The sequence below is a fragment of the Oryctolagus cuniculus genome, chromosome 1, assembly GCF_051225735.1.
Source record: "Oryctolagus cuniculus isolate XC-2025 breed Fujian yellow rabbit chromosome 1, ASM5122573v1, whole genome shotgun sequence".
Classification (NCBI taxonomy): domain Eukaryota; kingdom Metazoa; phylum Chordata; class Mammalia; order Lagomorpha; family Leporidae; genus Oryctolagus; species Oryctolagus cuniculus.
Window position 1 is genome coordinate 52,154,632 of NC_142867.1, and position 19,694 is coordinate 52,174,325.

General features: G+C 44.5%; 1 protein-coding gene across 3 annotated transcripts in view; it reads right to left on the reverse strand.

The window, feature by feature from the left end:
• The window catches only part of SPON1 (spondin 1), a 316,174-nt gene that overhangs the window by 165,575 nt on the left and 130,905 nt on the right, over positions 1 to 19,694 (reverse strand). For all 3 annotated transcript variants that reach the window (XM_089311030.1, XM_002708823.6, XM_089311033.1), the window contains 2 exons: positions 13,726 to 13,799; positions 8,951 to 9,073 (listed from right to left, as the gene is read on the reverse strand). In XM_089311030.1, coding sequence (XP_089167156.1) covers positions 8,951 to 9,073; positions 13,726 to 13,799 — 197 coding nt within the window. The remainder of the gene's footprint in view (positions 1 to 8,950; positions 9,074 to 13,725; positions 13,800 to 19,694) is intronic.

Here is a 19,694-nt window from a genome sequence, read left to right on the forward strand (position 1 = left end):
TGAAAAGGCGAGCCGGAAAGAAACCCAGCTAGTACCTGGAGACAAGAGAGCTTCTCTGATGCAGACTGGAGTCTGGGCAGAACATATAGGATGGCCCCTGAGAATTCACCAACACAGGTGTGGAGTATGACAGTGCTCCACTGTCCTGTAGCTTCACTGCACTGGCGAGGTCTGATGCCTTTCTGTTCATGTTCCCTTGACTGTTACTTGTCTTTTAGGGCTGTCCCCATCCCTCTTATTCTAAAGCTCCACAATGACGTGGCTTCTGCACCCAGTGTCCCGAGCATTTGACCTTTAGCTCTCGAGGTTTGCCTGTGCTTTCTACCACAAATTGGCCTGGCTCCCATGCACTGCCCTCTATAAGGGTGCTTCAGAGGCTCATGGGAAACAACACTAAAAGATAAGTTTGTTTTGGTGCAAAAGTGTTTTTTGAAATGCATGCGTAGTTTTTTCATAATACACATTTTTCACCAACTTTTTGAAGTCCCCTTGTATGTGGGCACTTAGGAGTCAGTTTTCCTGGCTCCACTGAGATAGTGCTTGTTCACCTCCTCACCAGTTTTGGGGTTACTGCTTCATAGTGTGGCTTTCTTTCCCCTCCCCTCGTTTTTGTGGATTTCTATCTGCTTTATTCATCGGGTGTTATCTGCAGGATTTGGGGAAAGAACAGAGGTGAATGGTGTGTTCCGTCTTCCATGTTTAACTGCAAGATCTAACCACTGACTTTCTTTGCCACTGTCGCCTCATGAAAGAGTAAACTCTTGCCTTAAGGATTCCCAGGGAGCAAAAAGGGAGGAAAGAGGAAAAGGGGGAAGAAAATGTTTAATCATTTTTTCTTGTGTTCCATCTTTCACTGGACCTGAATTTTGACACATGTGCTGGGTACCAGGGTCTACTTCCTGGTGACATTCTCTATTTGTGACTCAGCCTGGTGGTAGCAACAGTGTCCCCTGGGCTGTCTCAGCATTGGCAGTAGGGTAGCTGGGGGGTTCTGCTGGGCAGAATTACTCAGCTTTGGAATGGATTTCCCAGGGATGGAGGGAAGTAGAGTTATTGTTTGTTGAGTCTTTGTGATGGTTAATTTTGCATGTCAACTTGACCTTGCCCATTGGGCAGCCAGATTAATCATTATTTCTGGGTGCATCTGTGAGGCTGTTTTCAGTTAAGATTAGCATTTGAATTGGTCTCAATAAAGTAGATTGCTGGCCCGTGCTGTGGCTCACTTGGCTAATCCTCTGCCTGCGGCCGGTTGGGGTGCCGGGGTCTGTCCTGGTTGCTCCTCTTCCAGTTCAGCTCTCTGCTGTGGCCCAGGAAGGCAGTGGAGGATGGCCCAAGTGCTTGGGCCCTGCACCCGCATGGGAGACCAGGAGGAAGCACCTGGCTCCTGACTTTGGATCAGCGCAGTGCACTGGCTGTAGCAGCCATTTAGGGGGTGAACCAATGGAAGGAAGACCTTTCTCTCTGTCTCTGTCTCTGTCTCTCTAACTCTGCCTGTCAAAAAAAAAAAAAAAAAAAAAAAGTAGATTGCCTTTCCCAGTGTTAGTGGATATCATCCAATAAATTGAGAGACTGGAGAGAGCAAAAAGGCAAATGAAAGTGGCATTTACCTCTTAGCTTCCTGGCAGATTGCAGGCTTTGCTGGCCCCACAATCAGGTAAAGCTAAGTATGCATTACCTATGCAGCCAGCCAGCACTCCTATTGGTCTGTTTCTCTGGAGAACCTCAACTTTGTTTCTGAAGTTCGATTAAGAAATGATGCCTGTGTGTCCACATATTGTTACTGTTCTAGTACTGTGTTAATAAAGTCCGCAGATGCCTGATCTTATTCACAAAAGGGAAGAAACTAAGCAAACTCAGTACTATGAAGCTAACAATTATCCCCAAGGTAATTTTGGGATTTAATGCAGTCTCACTTAAAATTCGGATAGGGTCCTTTAAAGAGCTTTATGAAATGATTTCAAAATTATTTGTAAAATAAGAAAACACTAAGAGGAGTATTTTAAGAAAAAAGAACATCTCCTTCCATTTCCAAGCCGAACACCTGGTTTGTCAGCTTTGAAACATCTCCCTCTTACTCCTTTGCATCCAACCCAGGACAGAATCTACCACTAAAAGCTATCTCAGGGCAGGGGTGTGACATAGTGACTAATACACTCGTTATGATGGCATGTCTAGGTTCAAGTCCAGCTCCACTCCCAATTCCAGCTTCCCACTCTGCAGCCTGCCCCCTGAGTGATGGATGGGTCACATGGTTGGGCCCTTGCCACCCATGTGGGAGAGCTCGACTGAACTTCCGGCTCCCAGCATTTGTTCCCAGCCTTGGCCATTACATACACTGGAGAGTGAACCAGTAGACAGGACTTCTCTGTCTCTCTGCCTCTTACATAATTTCCAAAGTCAAATCTACCCATTCTCTCCACCGTCACTTCCGACTCCATCGTGTAAGCCGCCTCCTTTGCCCACTGCATCATTTCAGTGTCCATCTAACCCATCTTCTCAACACTACCAGACCCATCCAGTCCGGTTTCCACTCAGAGACCACATTTGATCCCCTCCATCTCCTGGCCTAACCTCTCAGCAGCTTTTCTTTGCTCATCTCCTCCCCCTCTTCCTTATTCGTATTGTGATCGCTTCTCTTTCACTAATTCATTTATCCATCTCTAGTGATTCAGAACTTTCAATGTGTGGGACAAAGATCAAAGCCCTAGGGAGATAATGAGCAAAATCAGACGTAACTGATGTCAACACCCTAGGGTTTTAAAGGCAAAGGACATTAAACATGAAAAAAGATTGCAGTGTGTTAGTAATTAAACCAGTGTCAATTTAACATAATAAGATTAGTTAATCTTTTTATAACCATTAAACTGGTAAAACCCAAATAAAAGAGGCTAAATTAAATGCTGAGGAAGCTGGAAGAAACCTATATTGATTCATTATTGGTTCTGTGGTGAACGGATTAAATGTTTTGGAGAAGAGTCTGGAAAGAGGCTTCAAGAACCACACACACCACAAAAAAAATTCCACATTCTTTGGCCCTGCAGTCTTACTCTTGGGAAGTTATTTCAGGGAACTAATTCCCAGGAAGAAGGGACTGTAGAGAAGATTTTAGATACAGATTTTGCTTTCTGTTAGCAAAAGATCTGACAACGCCTAATGGTTAATAAAGGCAAGTTAGATAAGTTGTCTAGAGTAAGCTGATGCAATTAATTATGACCACGTAAACAAAACCAAATGCAAAAGGTAGGACACAGTGTGTTTGAATGTGATATAGAAATTCTGGATATGGATGAATACTTGAAGAAATAAAAATAAAATAATTGCCAAGTGTTACTGTGGTGGATTTTTTGTGTGATTGGACCTAAAAACCAGTAATTCTTTCAATTAAGTGTTCAATGGAAGATATGGCTGAATTTCATTATAAAATTCACTTTGATTATGTAAAGTATATATCCCAGGGGCCATATGAATATTTCAGGCAATGTATTGTCAAACAAAAAAAATGGTTCCTGGAAAAAACATGCTTTTCATCAATATATATATTTTTAAACAGTACCGACACTGGTGTTGTTTCAAGCACAGGGACAGTTAGGCAGCCTACACTGTCACAGGGTCTCTACAGGATCGAGCTGTTTGTCAAAAACCCAGGAGCTGTATCCAGGACTCCAGAGTACAGAGATTCAGCATCTCTCAGCACCCAGTGCCCAAGCAAAGCCTGGGCAACCTCCAACCCCAGGACATCCATGTGTGGTGACAGCGCCTGGTCTCCTCCTTCCTGTAGCGCCTGGCGCTCTGATGCAGACTGGCAGCGCCCCCAAGCAGACACTACAGGAGCTTGCCCTTTTCCTAATGCCTCAGGGAGCAGGAGCTCATCCAGGCTCAGGGAATCCACACCTGCTCTTTCTAAGCTGGGCTCTCCACGGAGAAGGTCTTGGATAGTGGAGCAAAGCCGTTGAATGCAGCACAGCTCAGAATTCAGTTCCTGCTGAGTTCATGTCAGTACAGCAGCACCTTATTAAAATGTGCTGTGCCTCAGATATTTAATTGTACTGCAGAGGACAGAGATTGATTGCCTCATGACAGTTCCCCAGAGGAAGGTAAAAGGGAATCGGGAGATCTAAGCTTTGGGCTTGGTTCACACACTCGCTGGCTATGTGATCTAGATCTGTAACTCCTTTGTGCTTCAGGCTTTTTTGCTTACAAAGTTAGGAGGTAAAATTAGATGATCCAGTCTTATCACGGAATTGTAGAGAGACCTGATAGGCAGCGCTTTGACAGGATGTCACCATTTCCAGACAGCCAGCAGAGATTCACGGCATTGCCCTAGAGAGGGGATGCCCGAGGCCTGTTAGGCCTTTCCCTGCCTCCCGTCTCATCTCAGCACATGTATCCCCCCTTCGACAGAGAGGGGTGCCACTGTGACTGCAGAGTGCCCAGCACTTCAGCAGAGCAAAGTCCACACAGCATTTGGAACACACCATTCTATATGATGACTGAGAGGAGCTACCTACAGGTGTCGCCCACTGTAAGAGACAGCGGAAAGCGCAAGTGTGTTGCACACTCCTCAGGTGTGAATCCTCAAGGCTAAGTTACCCAAACAAACTAAAGGTCTGAGGCCAGCACTGCGGCGCAGGGGGTAAACACACTGGCCTGAAGTGCCAGCATCCCATATGGGTGCCAGTTTGAGACCCGGCTGCTCCACTTCCGATCCAGCTCCCTGCTAATGCGCCTGGGAAAGCAGTAGAAGATGGCCCAAGTCCTTGGGCCCCTGCACCCTTGTGAGAGACTTGGAAGAAGCTCCCGGCTCCTAGCTTTGGCCAAACTAAACCAGTGGATGGAAGATCTTTCTCTCTCTGTCTCTGTCTCTCCCTCTCTATAATTCTGCCTTTCAGATTAAATAAATAAACCTTAAAAAAAGTAAAAGAGAACTGAAGGTCAGACACCCTAGATTCTACCTTATCCTGTTGCAGAGATGCTCAAAGTGTGGCCCACAGACTCCCAGGGACCCTGAGACTCTCTCAGGGGGTCTGTGAGGTAAGAGTACTTTCATAATAACACAAAGGCGCTATTTGCCTTTTGCAGTGTGCTGTCATTAGCAGTGGCCCCAGCAGGGATCAAGGCAGAGGCCCGGAAGTATTCATGTTAGTACTGTGTGCGTTACTGTCATGTATGGCCGTCAACAACAAAAGCTAGTGGTACTTAAGGATGTCCTTAAAGTCACGATAAAACCATTAATTGTATTAAATCTCTACCTTTGAGAACAAATCTTTAGATTTTTCTGTGCGATTAATTGGTAAACACCAAAAGCACTTCTGCTAGATATTGAAACATTATGATTGTCTTGAATAAAAGCACTTAGGTGATCCTTTGAGACGCAAGCCGGACGGCCACTCTTTATATTCATAAAATGTCATTTTACTTGAAAGAGAGAATGACAAACAAATTACAGTTATTCAGACTTGGGAATCTGGCATGCATTTTCTCAAAAATAAAGGCAAAGAAAACAACTGACACTTGTTGCCAATGATAAAATTCAAGCTTTCAAGCAAAAATCAGAATTTTGGAACACTAGTAGCCATTACTTTGAGCTTTCCAACACTTCTCAAAGAAGATTCTAATATGTTATTTGATATTAATGGGCGTTACTTTTGATATTGTTTAATGACCTGTCTCAACTTTTGGCTGCTCTTCATAACTCAGTAAACCAATATTTTCTAGATGACTAATGTATGATATTACAAAGTCATCCCTTTGTAAAAAATTCATTTAAAGTACAAGATAAAGCAATGCATTTTAATGTAATAGAGTACAAGTTCATTGACATAGTTTCATATTCCACATTGTAATTAAGTTTTAAAAAACTGTCCTCTGTAGTTCGTAGTAGTTTGTGGTTTGGTAGCAAAAAAATTATATGTAATTATCTGAAAAAGTTATTAAAATACTCATTACTTTTCCATTTATATAATCTGTGTAAGAATTTTCTTTGTAGACTTCAACCAGATATGCCACAAAAGGTTGGATGCAGAAACAAAGGCAAATAAGAATCCAGATGTTTTCTATTGAGTCAAACATTAGAGAGATGTGCAAAAATATAAAACAATGACATTCTCTTCACTAAATTTCTCTTGTTTGGTAAAAATGTATATTTTTATAAAATATGTTACATGAATGTGGAATGAGCTTGTTATGGTTAATTTACTAATATTTACTTGCAAATTAATAAATAATGGGCTTAAATTTCTCAGCTTTAATTTTTGACATGGTGAGCATTGACAGGTAATACTCTACATGAACAAAGACTTGTTAGCGTTCTCAATGATATTTAAGCATGGAAAAAGAGGACTCAAGAAGAAAAAGCTCCAGTACCCCTGTCCCAGGACCTCTGTGGACAAAGTGACGTTTTGGTTGACTAATGAATAACGGAGAGAGGGACTTGGCATTTGCCGGTTTGTACTTTTCAGGGGAAGCTTCCCTGGGCTTGATGACAAAGGTTGGTTATCAAGACAGAATCATCAATACAGCGGCAAGAGGGAATGCATCTATTTTCTAAGATTGGTGGAAACCACTTTTGAGAGCAGAGAACTTTCAAGGTCCTGGCTAGACCTTCTCTGTGCCCTTTTAAATGGCCCCAGTCCTCCGAGTGCACAGGTTCACGCCTTTGCCTCCTAGGAAAGGCCGGCCACACTCCCTGCTCAAGACAGGCTAGCTGTAGCCTACATCTGCCTCCCAGGTCATGGTGAACACCACTCTGAACATAAGCACTTCCAGGTATCAAGACTCCAAGATGTACATGTCCCGGAGGACTCCTCAGTGTGGTGAAGAAGGACTCCTGGAGAAATCATTGCAGTATGATGTGATGAATGCTGTCCTGTACATAGTCACCAAATTTTTTTTCCAACCAAAAATTAGGATACAACCTTACAGTGTAACATAATATCTGACAATGCAACCACCCTGGGGGAAGGGAACACACATGTCTGCTATGCTTTTTAAATGCCTCACAGTGCCACAGAAATCCTGTTTGGATTCAGACTTGATTTGGCCCCCAAACCCAGAAACAATGGTTTTGTACTCCCTCCACCCTCACCCTCTAAATTCTGGGAAGTGACAGTGGCAAAATAGAAAGTCCTTAGAATCATGAACGATGAGTAATGGGCCCCTAACATTTATTTCCTCTGAGTTAGTGGATGGGAGCTCTGGAGATTTTTTTCCATCTTGCTTGTTCCAAGCAGTGTTTCTTCCAGGCAGAGTGCAAGTTTGTTCCTGCAGGCCTCCCACACCAGCTGAGGCAGATCAGGCTGCATCCCAGAGTTAGAAGAGGGAACGAGGAAGATCCCAAGCCTTCACTGCATGTGGGTCGAATTAAACAACAGGGCTCTGGATCTGCCAAAAGGTGTCAGACTCCCCTCTGGGTGGGCTGTCTGGGGACCAGGGAGGTTCTGGTCTGGTTTGGGTCTTCTTAAGTTCTAACCATGTGCCCTTGTCTGCTTTGAGGCCTGACCCAAATCCCTCTTTTTAATCTCTTTATCCCCTTCCTACAGTTCATTCCCAGCTGCGGTAAACCCAAAGCAAAATGCACAAGAATCAAACAATGAACAGAAAAAACATGCTCAGAACCATACACAGACATCCTGCCACCCACATCTAGAGAGAATGGGCAACACTGGGTCTGAAAGGCAACCCAAATGAAAGGTATGATAAGGAGCCTGACAAGCCCCTTTCAAATCTTAGTTTTACTACTTGCATTTGATTGTGGGCAATCCTAGCAGCTCAAACACAGGGCATTTTTGAAGATTAAGTGACATAGCATTTGTAAAAACGCTTAGTACATGTTAAATCCACCATTCATAGTTACAACTTTCACATCTTTCTGTGTGATTATTTGATTACTGTCTGTGTTCCCATTAAACTGAATATATGAGAACACGAACTGCATCTATTTGTGTTCACTATTATCTCTAGAGCTTGGCACCATGCCTGGCACACATTAGGGATTTATTGAAACAACTCTGTGATGAAATGGAGTTGATCGGGTCCTGATTAAGGAACCCCAAATAGCAAAGCTTGGGACCCCTTGACAGCTCTCATGGACTGGTATTGGCCATCATGAAGGGATTCAAGGTGGCCTCTGGCATTGGTAAGGAAAGGGCGTATGGGCTGATTATCAGTGCCTGCTGTGGCTGAATATGTTGACTATTTGTTGACCTTGGCCTGTGAAGTCTACTGCAGGTTCCTTTGCCAGAGATTTCCAGCACAAATAGGCCTGTTGCGTAACTCAATGATAAGAGTTGTTTCAGGAGGGCTGAGGTTACCAAACACCCGCCTAAAGATAAGTAGCATGACATCAAGGGTGCCGTTTATTTATTTATTTCATTACTTACTTATACAGGGAAAAGTGGAGAGGGATAGAGAAGTAGGGGAAAGAGAAGGAGAGGGAGACAGAGAGAAACAGAGGGAGAGAGAAAAGGCTCCCATCTGCTGGTTCATTCCTTCAAATGCCTACAATAATGGTGGGGGCCAAAGCCAGGAGCCAGAAATTCAACCCAGATCTCACATGAGTGGTAGGGACCCAGCCATCACTGATGCCTCCCCCGATGCATTTTGGCAGGAAGCTGGAGTCAGAAGCAGAGCTGGGATTCAACCCAGTTACTCCATACAGGATGTAGACGTCCCAACTGGAGTCTTAACCACCAGGCCAAATGTTCAACTCAAGACTTTTTTTTTTAAATCATAAATAAGAAAAACTGAGAACAAAAACTAGGCAAAGTCAAAAGTATGCAATTATTATTCCTGTCTCTCTTGATGAATGTTTACTTGGAATGTGTGTTTCATCAGTCAGTTGAAAATAATGAGAGGCATGCATACATCAGCTAGTCTATCTCACAACCAGACACAAATTCAACAATGTGCTTGCTTTTCCTCAACCCATAAAGTAGCCACTGATTCTACTCACGAGGGTAATCCTTTGGGTGTGTCTTCTCAGACCAGTTCCCATAAAACGTGAGTCTGTACTTGGCAGTTCCGCAGGCGCAGCAGTCTAAGATGGGTTTATCAGTCACCCCGTCAAAAGTGGAATCTGAAACATGATGTCAGCCAGTTAGGAAACAAGTTTGAGCGGTGTGTGAGGCAGCACCCTACTGCTCTCATCCTAATCTGAATCCCTGGAAAAAGCAGTGATGCAGTAGAGCTTTTATTGACTAATCAGACTCAGAACCAGGTCCGCATGTGGACTATCACGATTTTGAATGCCTCTAAGTACGATAGCTGCACTTCGCAAAACAAAACAAAACAAAACAAAACAAAACAAAACAAAACAAAAACAGAATTTAGAACTTTGCTCTGAGATCTCTGGGATGTGTAGGGCAGAATATTTGAGATGGATGAGGCCATCTTGGGAAAGCAGGGGTAAAATGCATCCAGTTATCATTTCTGGGTCCTTGCCTCCTGTCTTATCCCTTCCACAACAGTTTCTATACCACAATATAACAAAAATATTAAATGTTTCTCTAGGAAATATTCTCTAGGGCCAAAGTACCAGGACCAGAAGGAGCAGCGACTTTGAAGAAGAATTCTGAGGACAAGCAGAGAGACCTAAGGATCCACCGAGGGGAAAAAGATGCAAACAGTCACATGTCTTTTAATCATGCTTTCGGAGTCTTTACTGGGAGGGGTAGGGGATGGGAAATTTGTTCAGAAGTTCAGGTTCAAGTCTGGGTATAGAAGCAGCCAGGAAAAACTTAACAAGATTCCCTTTCTGCCCCCATTTTTAGCTGTGAATAGTTGATAAGTGGGGAAAGAGAGATTACATGAATAAATTCAGTATTTCTGATTGTCAAACCCACATCCCTAACTGTGCCTTGTTGCTTTTAGTCTGTTCTGCTTCCTGCACTAGGAAAACAATGGCTACAAGTACAACTTGTTTCAATTGCTTTCTCTTCAGTTCCCCTAGACGTATGAACATAAATGCGTTTTGCAAGTTGGACTTTTATTCTTAAATACTGTAAAAGAGCAGCAACAAAGAATATAAAAATCATTTTGAGTGTCAGGAAGAGAATTTTACAAGTCTTCCTTTTTGAATTCAGTGGGTTCATTTGAGTTGAAAATGCAAAATGAGTGATTGGTAGAAGTAACGAATCCTGGGTTTTAGGATAGAGACAAGGATGGGTATTTTGACAATAACTACAGCATATCAGGTCCTTGTATGTGCTAACGTCTTTCTGTCCATATATTGTCTCATCTAGTCTGAATAATCCTAGCAGATAAATGCTTCGGTTATTCTCATTTTACAGATCGACAAGTTGAGGCAGAATAGGCAACTGGCTCAAGGTCAGAGGGTTAGTGAGAAGTCCAAGCAGAACTGGAGCTCGGATCTTTTTGGGTACATAGCTCTTAGTCTCTACTTTTGTCATTCCAAGGAGGACCTTCTCTGGATTGGTCTGCATAAGCACCAGTGAGAGAAAACTTTTTGTCTGTTTCTGCTTTGCTTTTTTCAAATGAAGAATGGTGCAGTTCAAAAATTACCTTCCCGCATAGCACCAGGATTTCTAGACAGTCCCAAGGAAGAGGAATGCAGACACTCAAAGTTAACATCATTTTTTGGCTACTTTTTGTACACTTGGGAGAGGCCTGAGAATGATCTGCACCCACTGCCTTATGTGCAGGAGGCCCAGAGCTGATTCCTGTGTGAGCCACTCTGCTCCTCAGAATACATATCAGGACAGGCAGCATAAATCAGAAACTCCTGAAGATTTTGTCTTTCTCCATTCCCATGACGATCAACTATAATGTAAAAACCCCAAATCAGTTTTGAAAAGAGATTCAGAACGAAGAGCTACGTGCTGGGGTTTGCAGTTGGAGTAACCAGGCTCTGGGAAATGAGGCAATAATCCTCTCTGGAAGAACCAACATCAGGCTAATTGCTAGCCTTACCATAATTATCACAGGGCTTTCAGACAGAGGTGCTAAACTGAAAGATATTTCCAAGGATTCAAAGGTATACACTTATTAAAAAAAAAAAAACCTTGGGAATTCCAAAGGAAAATAAGCTTCTATTTATTAAAAACAGATTACTATTTCCTACTGAAATATGAATCAGATTTGCAAAGGGCAGTGACAACAAGTTGCTAAGAAATGTGACCTCACCACACTCTTACCACAGCAAGGCCTGTGTACCTGTGGGTAAGCAAGCCGCAGGCCACGGGGCATCCTCTGAGCTGTCCTCTCTCCCCATTTCTCCTCTTAACCCCTGGGCTTCCTTGTACTCTTCCCCATCCTTGCTTGTGCCTTTCTCCCCTCTCTGCCTTTCCCTGCAGTTTCCCTTCTCTCTCCCTCCTTCGGTTGATTGTGATGTGGTACTAAAGTGTGTGCAGACACATTGATGACAGGTTACCTTTTCGAATATTTTATGGTTCTCTGTTGTTAACTGTAAGTCACTTAATTCTTGTGTTGCTTTTTAAAAATAATGATTGCCATTGCTTTTTAATCTGTGCAGCTCTTAATTCTTCCCCTACAGATTAATGGCTTCCATTGGGAAAAAAATAACGACACAAGTTTCTCCTCTTCCTTGATGGATTTGATTTGATTCAACAAGGAGGCAAAGTGTGCAGAGACTTTAATGAAAGCACTAAAGATAATGAAGTGAGCATACACATTTAAAAAAAATCCCTTTGCTCTACGCTTACATTTTAAGACATTCTTAATGTGATCCACTTTGCCAACTGACAGATTTCCTCATGTGTCTGCTATCTCCAGGGATCAAGTACAACTCCACCTAACGATCTACAGTGCAGGTCCTGCCGGGCCTGCAATGCCAAGTTGCCATTGGCAAGTGGTCTTTGTGTACCGATTAGTCATTTTGACAGGAGCTCTGCCTCATGACGTGCCATTTTATTGACGCTGTAGCTATAGATTTTTAGCATATTCATAGCTTAGACAAGGCTTCACACATCATCATTATTGAGGGTCTGGAAAGTACACTTTATTCAATGATGGCTGCCAGTACATGGGGGTGTCAGTGAAATGTCTCCTAAGAACCCTCAAATCCTGGAAATAAGGCTGTCTTCTAACTGACAGAAACCACAGCACAGTGCCTGTGATTGGCAGGCCATGAGGTGACCTGTGTATGTGTGTTGAGAGCATCCGCAGGTCTCTCACCCATGGAAGGGGGACGGGAATGGCAGTGTCATTTAGGAACCCAGACACTCATCTGGGGTGAGATGCTCCCTGTTTAAAGAAAGGCTGAATGAACTTGGGCAAGTGAACACAGGAAAGGAAAGCCCCCAGAGGGAAGGAGGTGGTGCTCACCGAGGAGGCAGGGCTTCTGCACGCTCTCCGCCCACCCATGGCACAGATGACCCCAATGCAGGGCTGGAGACAGACCCAACTCCATCTCCTTTGCTGTTTTTTCATGCTCCCGGCACAATCCTCCATGAGGGACTCAGTCTGTGTGTTAGCTCATTGATAGGGAGACAATGCACGTGCCACGGGATCTATGAGAGTTGGGGGGTAGCTGATTTGAAGGAGAGACAGTCGTTGGGCACCCCGGCTCCTAGCGTCACTGTGCCCTCTGCTACTCACTGGATGATTCCGGGAGGATTATTCGGGCTGTTTGTGTCTCAGGATCCTTACCTATAAAGTGGGGGTTACATAACATCTTTCTCATATAGAGCTGCTGTGCAGCTCACATGCGCGGCAAGTGCCTAGAGCCTGGCAGGCAGCAAGCACTCAAAAAATATTAGCTACTATTATTATCTTTCCAGACGACCTTTATCAACCCGACTTTTTCTTCGCAGCCTATGATTCGTTAAAGTTGGGGAGGATTATTTCTTTTCAGAAGATTAATTGTTCTGAAGGAAAATAAAAATTCTGTGAAAATGCATAGAAATGAGGCAGTTAAGCTGGATGATTATAGAGCATTTTCTATTTTTATTTAGTTATCTAATGACTTCTAAACATATTCAGATGTTTAAGGTCTTTTTTTTTTTCTTACAGTGGATTAATGAACAAGCTTTTGGATATAGATCACAATAGCTAACACTTATATAGATAGCAATTTCAATGTGCCAAAGGCATCACACTGCTCTGTAGATATGAAGACGTGTGGGTAAAAAGCGCAGAGGAAGAGTCAAACCTGGGCCTGATCTCATCGTAGGCTTCTGCTCTAATCTCTCCCATCCACTTGGTCTCTATGCGCTTTGTCAGAAGGCCTTCAACCCGAGGACGGGCGGGTTGATGAGCTTGCAAACCTACAGATCGGAGCCTCGAGTGTGGTGAGATCACACGGTCATTGCCCCCTTGTCACCCTGTCTCCTGCCGGTCTTCCCTGGAGAAAATCGCCCCATGCTGTTCAAATTCCGCACAAGTTCCTCCTGGTGATTTTTCCAGGGAACCACTATAGACTTTTTAAGGTACACAATTGTGCATTCTTTAATTAAGTCCTGTGAATTATTCCAAGGAACCTCTTCAGAATAATCACTGTTTCACAAAAATAAGACGACGACACCAATATAAGGTACATTATCTCCTACCCAGGGAATCAAACTGAGTAATTAGAGCTTAAGGCGGATCCAATTATCCACAGAGCACAGCCAGATTAAAAGTCGGAGCTGCGTGAGGAAGCAGAGCCCAGAGGAACTCAGAAAGCCCAAACATCTTAATTCCTGTGGCAGGCTGCTTGCCCTGCACAGGCCGCCTTCGTCTACCTGACCCCCTCCACACACTCCGTCTTACCTTGTTCACAGAGTTTCTTGGTCAGAGAGCCCTCATCTTGAAAATAAATAATGCGCTTCTGAACGATGCTGGCCCTGTGGAGACAGAAGACACAGCATGGCGGTGAGGAGGGCGGGTTTAGGGGGATCAGTCAGCCCCCAACGGCTGTGGAGCTTTGGATGCATCCTACCAATCCTCTGTGCCTCCGTTTCTTCATTGGAAAGTTGGCATAATAATACTCCCAGCCCTAGAGGGTCATTGTGAGAACTAGGTCAGAAAATGCATGGGGCAGGCTCTGTGGTGCAGCAGGTCAAAGCCCCAGTCTGCAGTGCCGGCATTCCATTTAGGCACTGGTTCGAGTCCTGGCTGTTCCACTTCTGATCCAGCTCCCTGCTAATGCACCATGGAAAGCAGTCAAAGATGGCCCAGGTGACTGGGCCCCTGTGCCCTTGTGGGAGACCTGAATGGAGGCCCTGGCTCCTGTCTTCGGATCAGCTCAGCTCTGACCCTTGTGGCCATCTGGGAAGTGAACCAGCAGATGAAAGACTTCTCTCTCTCTGCATTTTGACCTCTCTGTAACTCTTTCAAAAAAAATAAATCTTAAAATAATTTAAAAAAGAAAGAAAATGTATGTCAAGAGCTTAGCCCATATTTGGATACTACTCAAGATTAACTATTGAGGGGCTGGCGCTGTGGCGTAACGGGTAAAGCCACCGCCTGCAGTGCCGGCATCCCATATGGGCCCGGTTCGAGTCCCAGCTGCTCCACTTCCAATCCAGCTCTCTGCTATGGCCTGGGAAAGCAGTGGAAGACAATCCAAGTGCTTGGGGCCTTACACCCTCCTGGGAGACCCAGAGGAAGCTCCTGGCTTCAGATCGGTGCAGCTCCTGCCGCTGTGGCCATCTGGGGAGTGAATCAGCGGATGGAAGACACCCCCACCCCCACCCTGCCGCTTCTGTGTAACTTTGTCTTTCAAATAAACAGGATAGATCTTTTTTTTTTTTTTTAAAAAAAGATTAACTATTGAATTGTTATTGGTGGTAATATTAAGGCAAGAAAGTGAACTAACATCATTTTCAGTAACTTTTCTCAATGGTTCATTTTACTCCACTTTCCTATTAAACTATTGAGGCCATTTATAGATCAACCAAATGCAAATCATAGAAGCATGTCAAATCCTCTTCCTGAAAGGAAAAAAGGAACTTAAAAATATGTTTTGATTTGTTCTGAAAATGTCATTGTATATCTTTCCTGAAAGTCTAGACAAAATTGTCTCCTACATTCTGAACAAAGACAACTTCAGCTGTTAGCTCTCTCTCTTCAACATGTCAAACACAGGATCTTAGAATTTGGGAGGAATAGTTGGAGGTCGAAAAAATGACTGACTTTTGGCCAGCACATATTTTCTATTTAATCTGGGATTGCACAGATAGGCTACTTCTCCTCTAACCCACACTGTTGTTTATTTGCTTTCAGCTGGCCTTGAAGAGGTCAAATCCTGAAAACCAATGTTCCAGTAATTTGAAAATCTACAACACTTAACGTTGAGATGGTGCCAATAGATCTCGGGCTGTTTCTATTGATTTTCTTCAGCAACGCTACTCAATCAGAAGGTAATTTTCACTTCGATTTGCTCTGTTTAACAGATAAAGGGACCCCTCTGCTCCAGTACAGAGTAAGTGTCAGAGTCACCCAATCTGCCCCATGTCCCGTGATCCCCCGCCAGGAATGGGCCCCTGTGTACACGAATCTGCAAAAGAGTACAGAGGCAATTTCCTGATGGTCTGGGCCTAGGCCAAGATGACTTTCCAAAGAAATGTCTACTCCACATCCAGTCTTGCACAAAAGAATACAACTCAGACCAGCCCACAGATGTGTTTTACAGTCTTTCCCCACCCAAGAGAGTCAAGATGTTGAAATAAGGGAATGAAATATGCTTCCTGCCCATATAAAACTACTTTGATCACGCATCCATTCTGTTGATCATTAAGCAGGGCAGTTTCCTGAGGCCAAGAGAGGAACACTCATCTCCGTCCCAAGGCCAAAAATGAAAGCCTTTTGTTCGTCAGAGCGTGCCACCATTTACCACGATGCTTTCACAGTGTCCGCAGTGGCCTTCAGGGCTCCTCTGGGAGGGCAAGGGCTGAGCCTCGTGAGATGTAGCCCAGGTCCCACACTCCTGCTTCAACCAATGGTTTCATCCCCATTTCAAGCAAAGCAGTCTCCTTCCCAGTTTGTCTTCCCATTGTGCCTTTTTTTTTTTTTTTTTTTTTTTTTTTTTTTTTTTTGGACAGGCAGAGTGGATAGTGAGAGAGAGAGACAGAGAGAAAGGTCTTCCTTTTGCTGTTGGTTCACCCTCCAATGGCCGCTGCGACCGGCGCACTGCGCTGATCCGAAGGCAGGAGCCAGGTGCTTCTCCTGGTCTCCCGTGGGGTGCAGGGCCCAAGTACTTGGGCCATCCTCCACTGCCTTCCCAGGCCACAGCAGAGAGCTGGCCTGGAAGAGGGGCAACCGGGAAAGAATCCAGCGCCCCAACCGGGACTAGAACCTGGTGTGCCGGCGCCGCTAGGTGGAGGATTAGCCTATTGAGCCGTGGCGCCGGCCCCCATTGTGCTTTTCATAACTAGTTGTTGGGGGCTACTTAGGTACTGATACTGGCGGAAATGTTGGGACACCATCATGGCCAATACAGATGGGACCCTGTTTCCCATTCTCAAAGTTTCTAACACAGTAGGGAAACACATCAAACAACCAAACCCACAGGTAACCAATCATTCAAGGTAACCATGGCTGAGGGCTATGACAGGAGAGCCCACAGTGTAGGAAAGCACAATGGGGGGGCAGGGGACCCTCCCCAGGAAGGGTGGCCAATTCAAGGGGGGAAGAGGAGCTAACTAAGCAAGTGGGGCCGTGAAGAAACCAAGGGGACCTTTACAAACTCCTTGAGGTGGGAAGGGACAGATTCATTGAAAAAACACAGTTATGAACATTTTGAGAGGCCAGGGATGGCAAACATGTATTTCCTCTAAGATGTTTCAGCTTCCTTTACCCCTCAATGTTATAAAAACTCAAAGCCAATCCACTTCCTCTTTCACGACCACTGTCATGTCTGCACTTTTACTATCTGCTGGTCACTGTGCTAAGGAGATACTTTACACCCAGATTTTATGTAATTTATACTTTGCGTATATTGCAGGTCCTCAAATCCCTCATCTGAAACCTTGGGTTGGATGCGTTTTGAATTCAGGATTTTTTTAGATGTTAGAAAGCTAAGATAGCACATATATCCCCATAGTCAAACACATCACTATTCTGCAGCATAATGTGAGATGGTTGACACCAAGAGCGTGAATAAAGACCATAAACCAATGTGACTCAGCTTAGGTCAGGTGTGGTAGCAAAATGTTCTTGCTTTCAGAGTGAGTGGGATGACGATGTGGGGCTGTGTCACACTCATCTGTAGGTAAGGATGACTGAGACTCGGGGAGGGGCAACAATGAGCCCAGGTTTGGAAGTTGACCCTGTCTCCAAAGTTCATGGTCTCTCTTATGCTCAGCATGCTTGGAAGGATTCAAAGTGAATCCACATACAAGGGGACTTCAAAAAGTTCATGGAAGGAGGCTGGCACTGTGGCACAGTGGGTTAAGCCACTGCTTACGACTCTGGCAGCCCATATCAGAGTATGGATTTGAGTCCCAGCAATTCTGCTTCTGGTCAGTCTTTCTGCTAATGCACCTAGGAAAGCAAAGAAAGATACCTAATAACTGGACCCCTGCCGCTCATTTGGGAAACAGGATATGGAGTTCCTGGCTCCTGGCTTCAGTGTGGCCCAGCCCTGGTTGTTATAGCCCGGTGGGGAATGAAGCAGCTGATAGGGGAAGAGATACAGAGAGGTCCTCCCTCTCTCTGCTGTCCTTTCAAGCAAACAAGCAAATACATCTTTTTACAAATTCATGTAAATTTGGGGCTGCCATTGTGGCACAGTGGGTTAAGCTGCCGCCTGCAACTCTGGCATTTCACGTGGGTAAAGCTGCTACCTGTGATGCTGGCCGCCCTTACTGGCACTGGTTCAAGTCCTGGCTGCTCCACTTCTGATCCAGTTCCCTGCTAATTTGCCTGGGAAAACAGTGAGAAATGGCCCAAGTCTCTGGGCCCTTGAACCCATGTGAGAGACTCGAATTGAGCACCTGGCTCCTGGCTTCAGCCTGGGCCAGCCCGGGCTGCTGCAGCCATTTGGGGAGTGAACCAGTGGATGGATGATCTCTCTAACTCTGCCTTTCAAATAAAACAAATCTTTTTTTAAAAATCATGAAGTGGAATTTAAAGATAAGCTTATTGTGGCTAAAAAATTTTGAATCTATGTAGTTTTTATGTAATAGACATTTTTCATAAACTTTTTGAAGACCCCTCATATGAAGTACCATTGCTTTACAAGGTGAGTATTATTACAAAATGCAACCCCAAATTGGGTTCCCTATGGGCCAGTGCAGCATCTCACAGAGCACATGGAAAGCTGAGACCGTGGTAGGTTCCCTGGGGGCTGGGTCACGAGTTCCTGAAGTGTTCCATGCAAAGCCCTTTGCCCCACGCCCTGTGGGGATCCAGTGCTGGGATACAAGTCTTGTTCCCATGTAGCTCCTGTGATCTGGTTTCACAGAGCACTCATTCTAAGCCAGCTCTCAGGCCATGCTGTCTAACCACCGTCACGCTCTCAGGCCCCAGCCTCTATCCACAGACACCTTCCACCCTCCTTGCAGCACACGTACACACGCATGTGCACACACACACACACACACACACACACTTTAGTTACCACCTAACTCACATCCAGTGTAGGTGTTTCTTCCTCCAGGCTGATTCCTTGATGGACTGTCCTTGCTATGAGAGTCAGAGACCGTGGACTGCTCTGGCATGGCACCTGTTAGCCTGGCTGGCAAATGTCCTCTTGCTTTCCTGTCACCTGTGCTATCAGGTTCTTGAGAGCAGCAATCGTACCCTACTTATTTTATAGGTGTTAGTATTAATCCAATTGTGAGATTCAAGGAGAGGGAATAAGTTTGTGTGAAAAGAAGAGAACTGAGATGAATGTGGCAGTAGCCAGTTTAGTGGGTGGTGAGACATCGGCCATGTAACTCGGGATGGGGTCTATGGACGTGAGGGACACTGGGCCTACGTACGCCTCGAGCACTTAAAGTGGTTGATGCTGCCCAGAAGCGAGGGGCAGAGTGAGAAAGAGAAGCGAGCGCTGCCCAGAATTCCGAGGACCAGTGCTCACGTGCAGACACGTGGTGCCAACCAAGACCGCACTCTTGCTTGCAGAAGATGTTTCCTTTTATTCCTCATTTGGTCAACTCCTGAGAGAATTCTGTATTCTGAGAAAATGCATTTTACTTTGAGTCTATTCCCATCAAAAGTATGAAACTCAGTGGAGGTTTATAAATCATATTATGGTTCAGAAAAATAATAGCTTTACACGATGAGAAAGCTGTTAGTAAGAATCCCCTTAGCATTTCAAGATGACAAATTTCTCCCATTCTGTGGTGCAATTTGGCAGTCCTGTTACATAGCATTTATATACTGAATGCTCTCTTATCATGAGAGTGTGTGCAAAGGAAATCTAAATTAAATTTCTCAGTATGTTAGCTTTTCAAACTTTGGAATATTGAGGCTCTAAATAATTCACTAATCATTTCAAAAGTTTTGTTTTAAACCTAAAGCGATCATTTCCAGAAATGTCATCCCAAGTCTCTGCAGGGCTCAACCCTTTCTGCCTGAAGGATTTATTCATTTGATGTTCTTTTTCCTTGGGGAATAAGCCTGTTGAGGTGAAGCTGGAGTTTGCCAAGCTGTGGGTTTGTGGTCTAGGGTGGAAAATACTGGAATCCCAGCTCCCAGAGAGGAGATCTTGGAAACTGAAGTACTTTGGAGGAATCAGCTCATGAAATGACTTAAAAAATAAGTGTCAAGTGTCATTGGCAGATAGAGACACT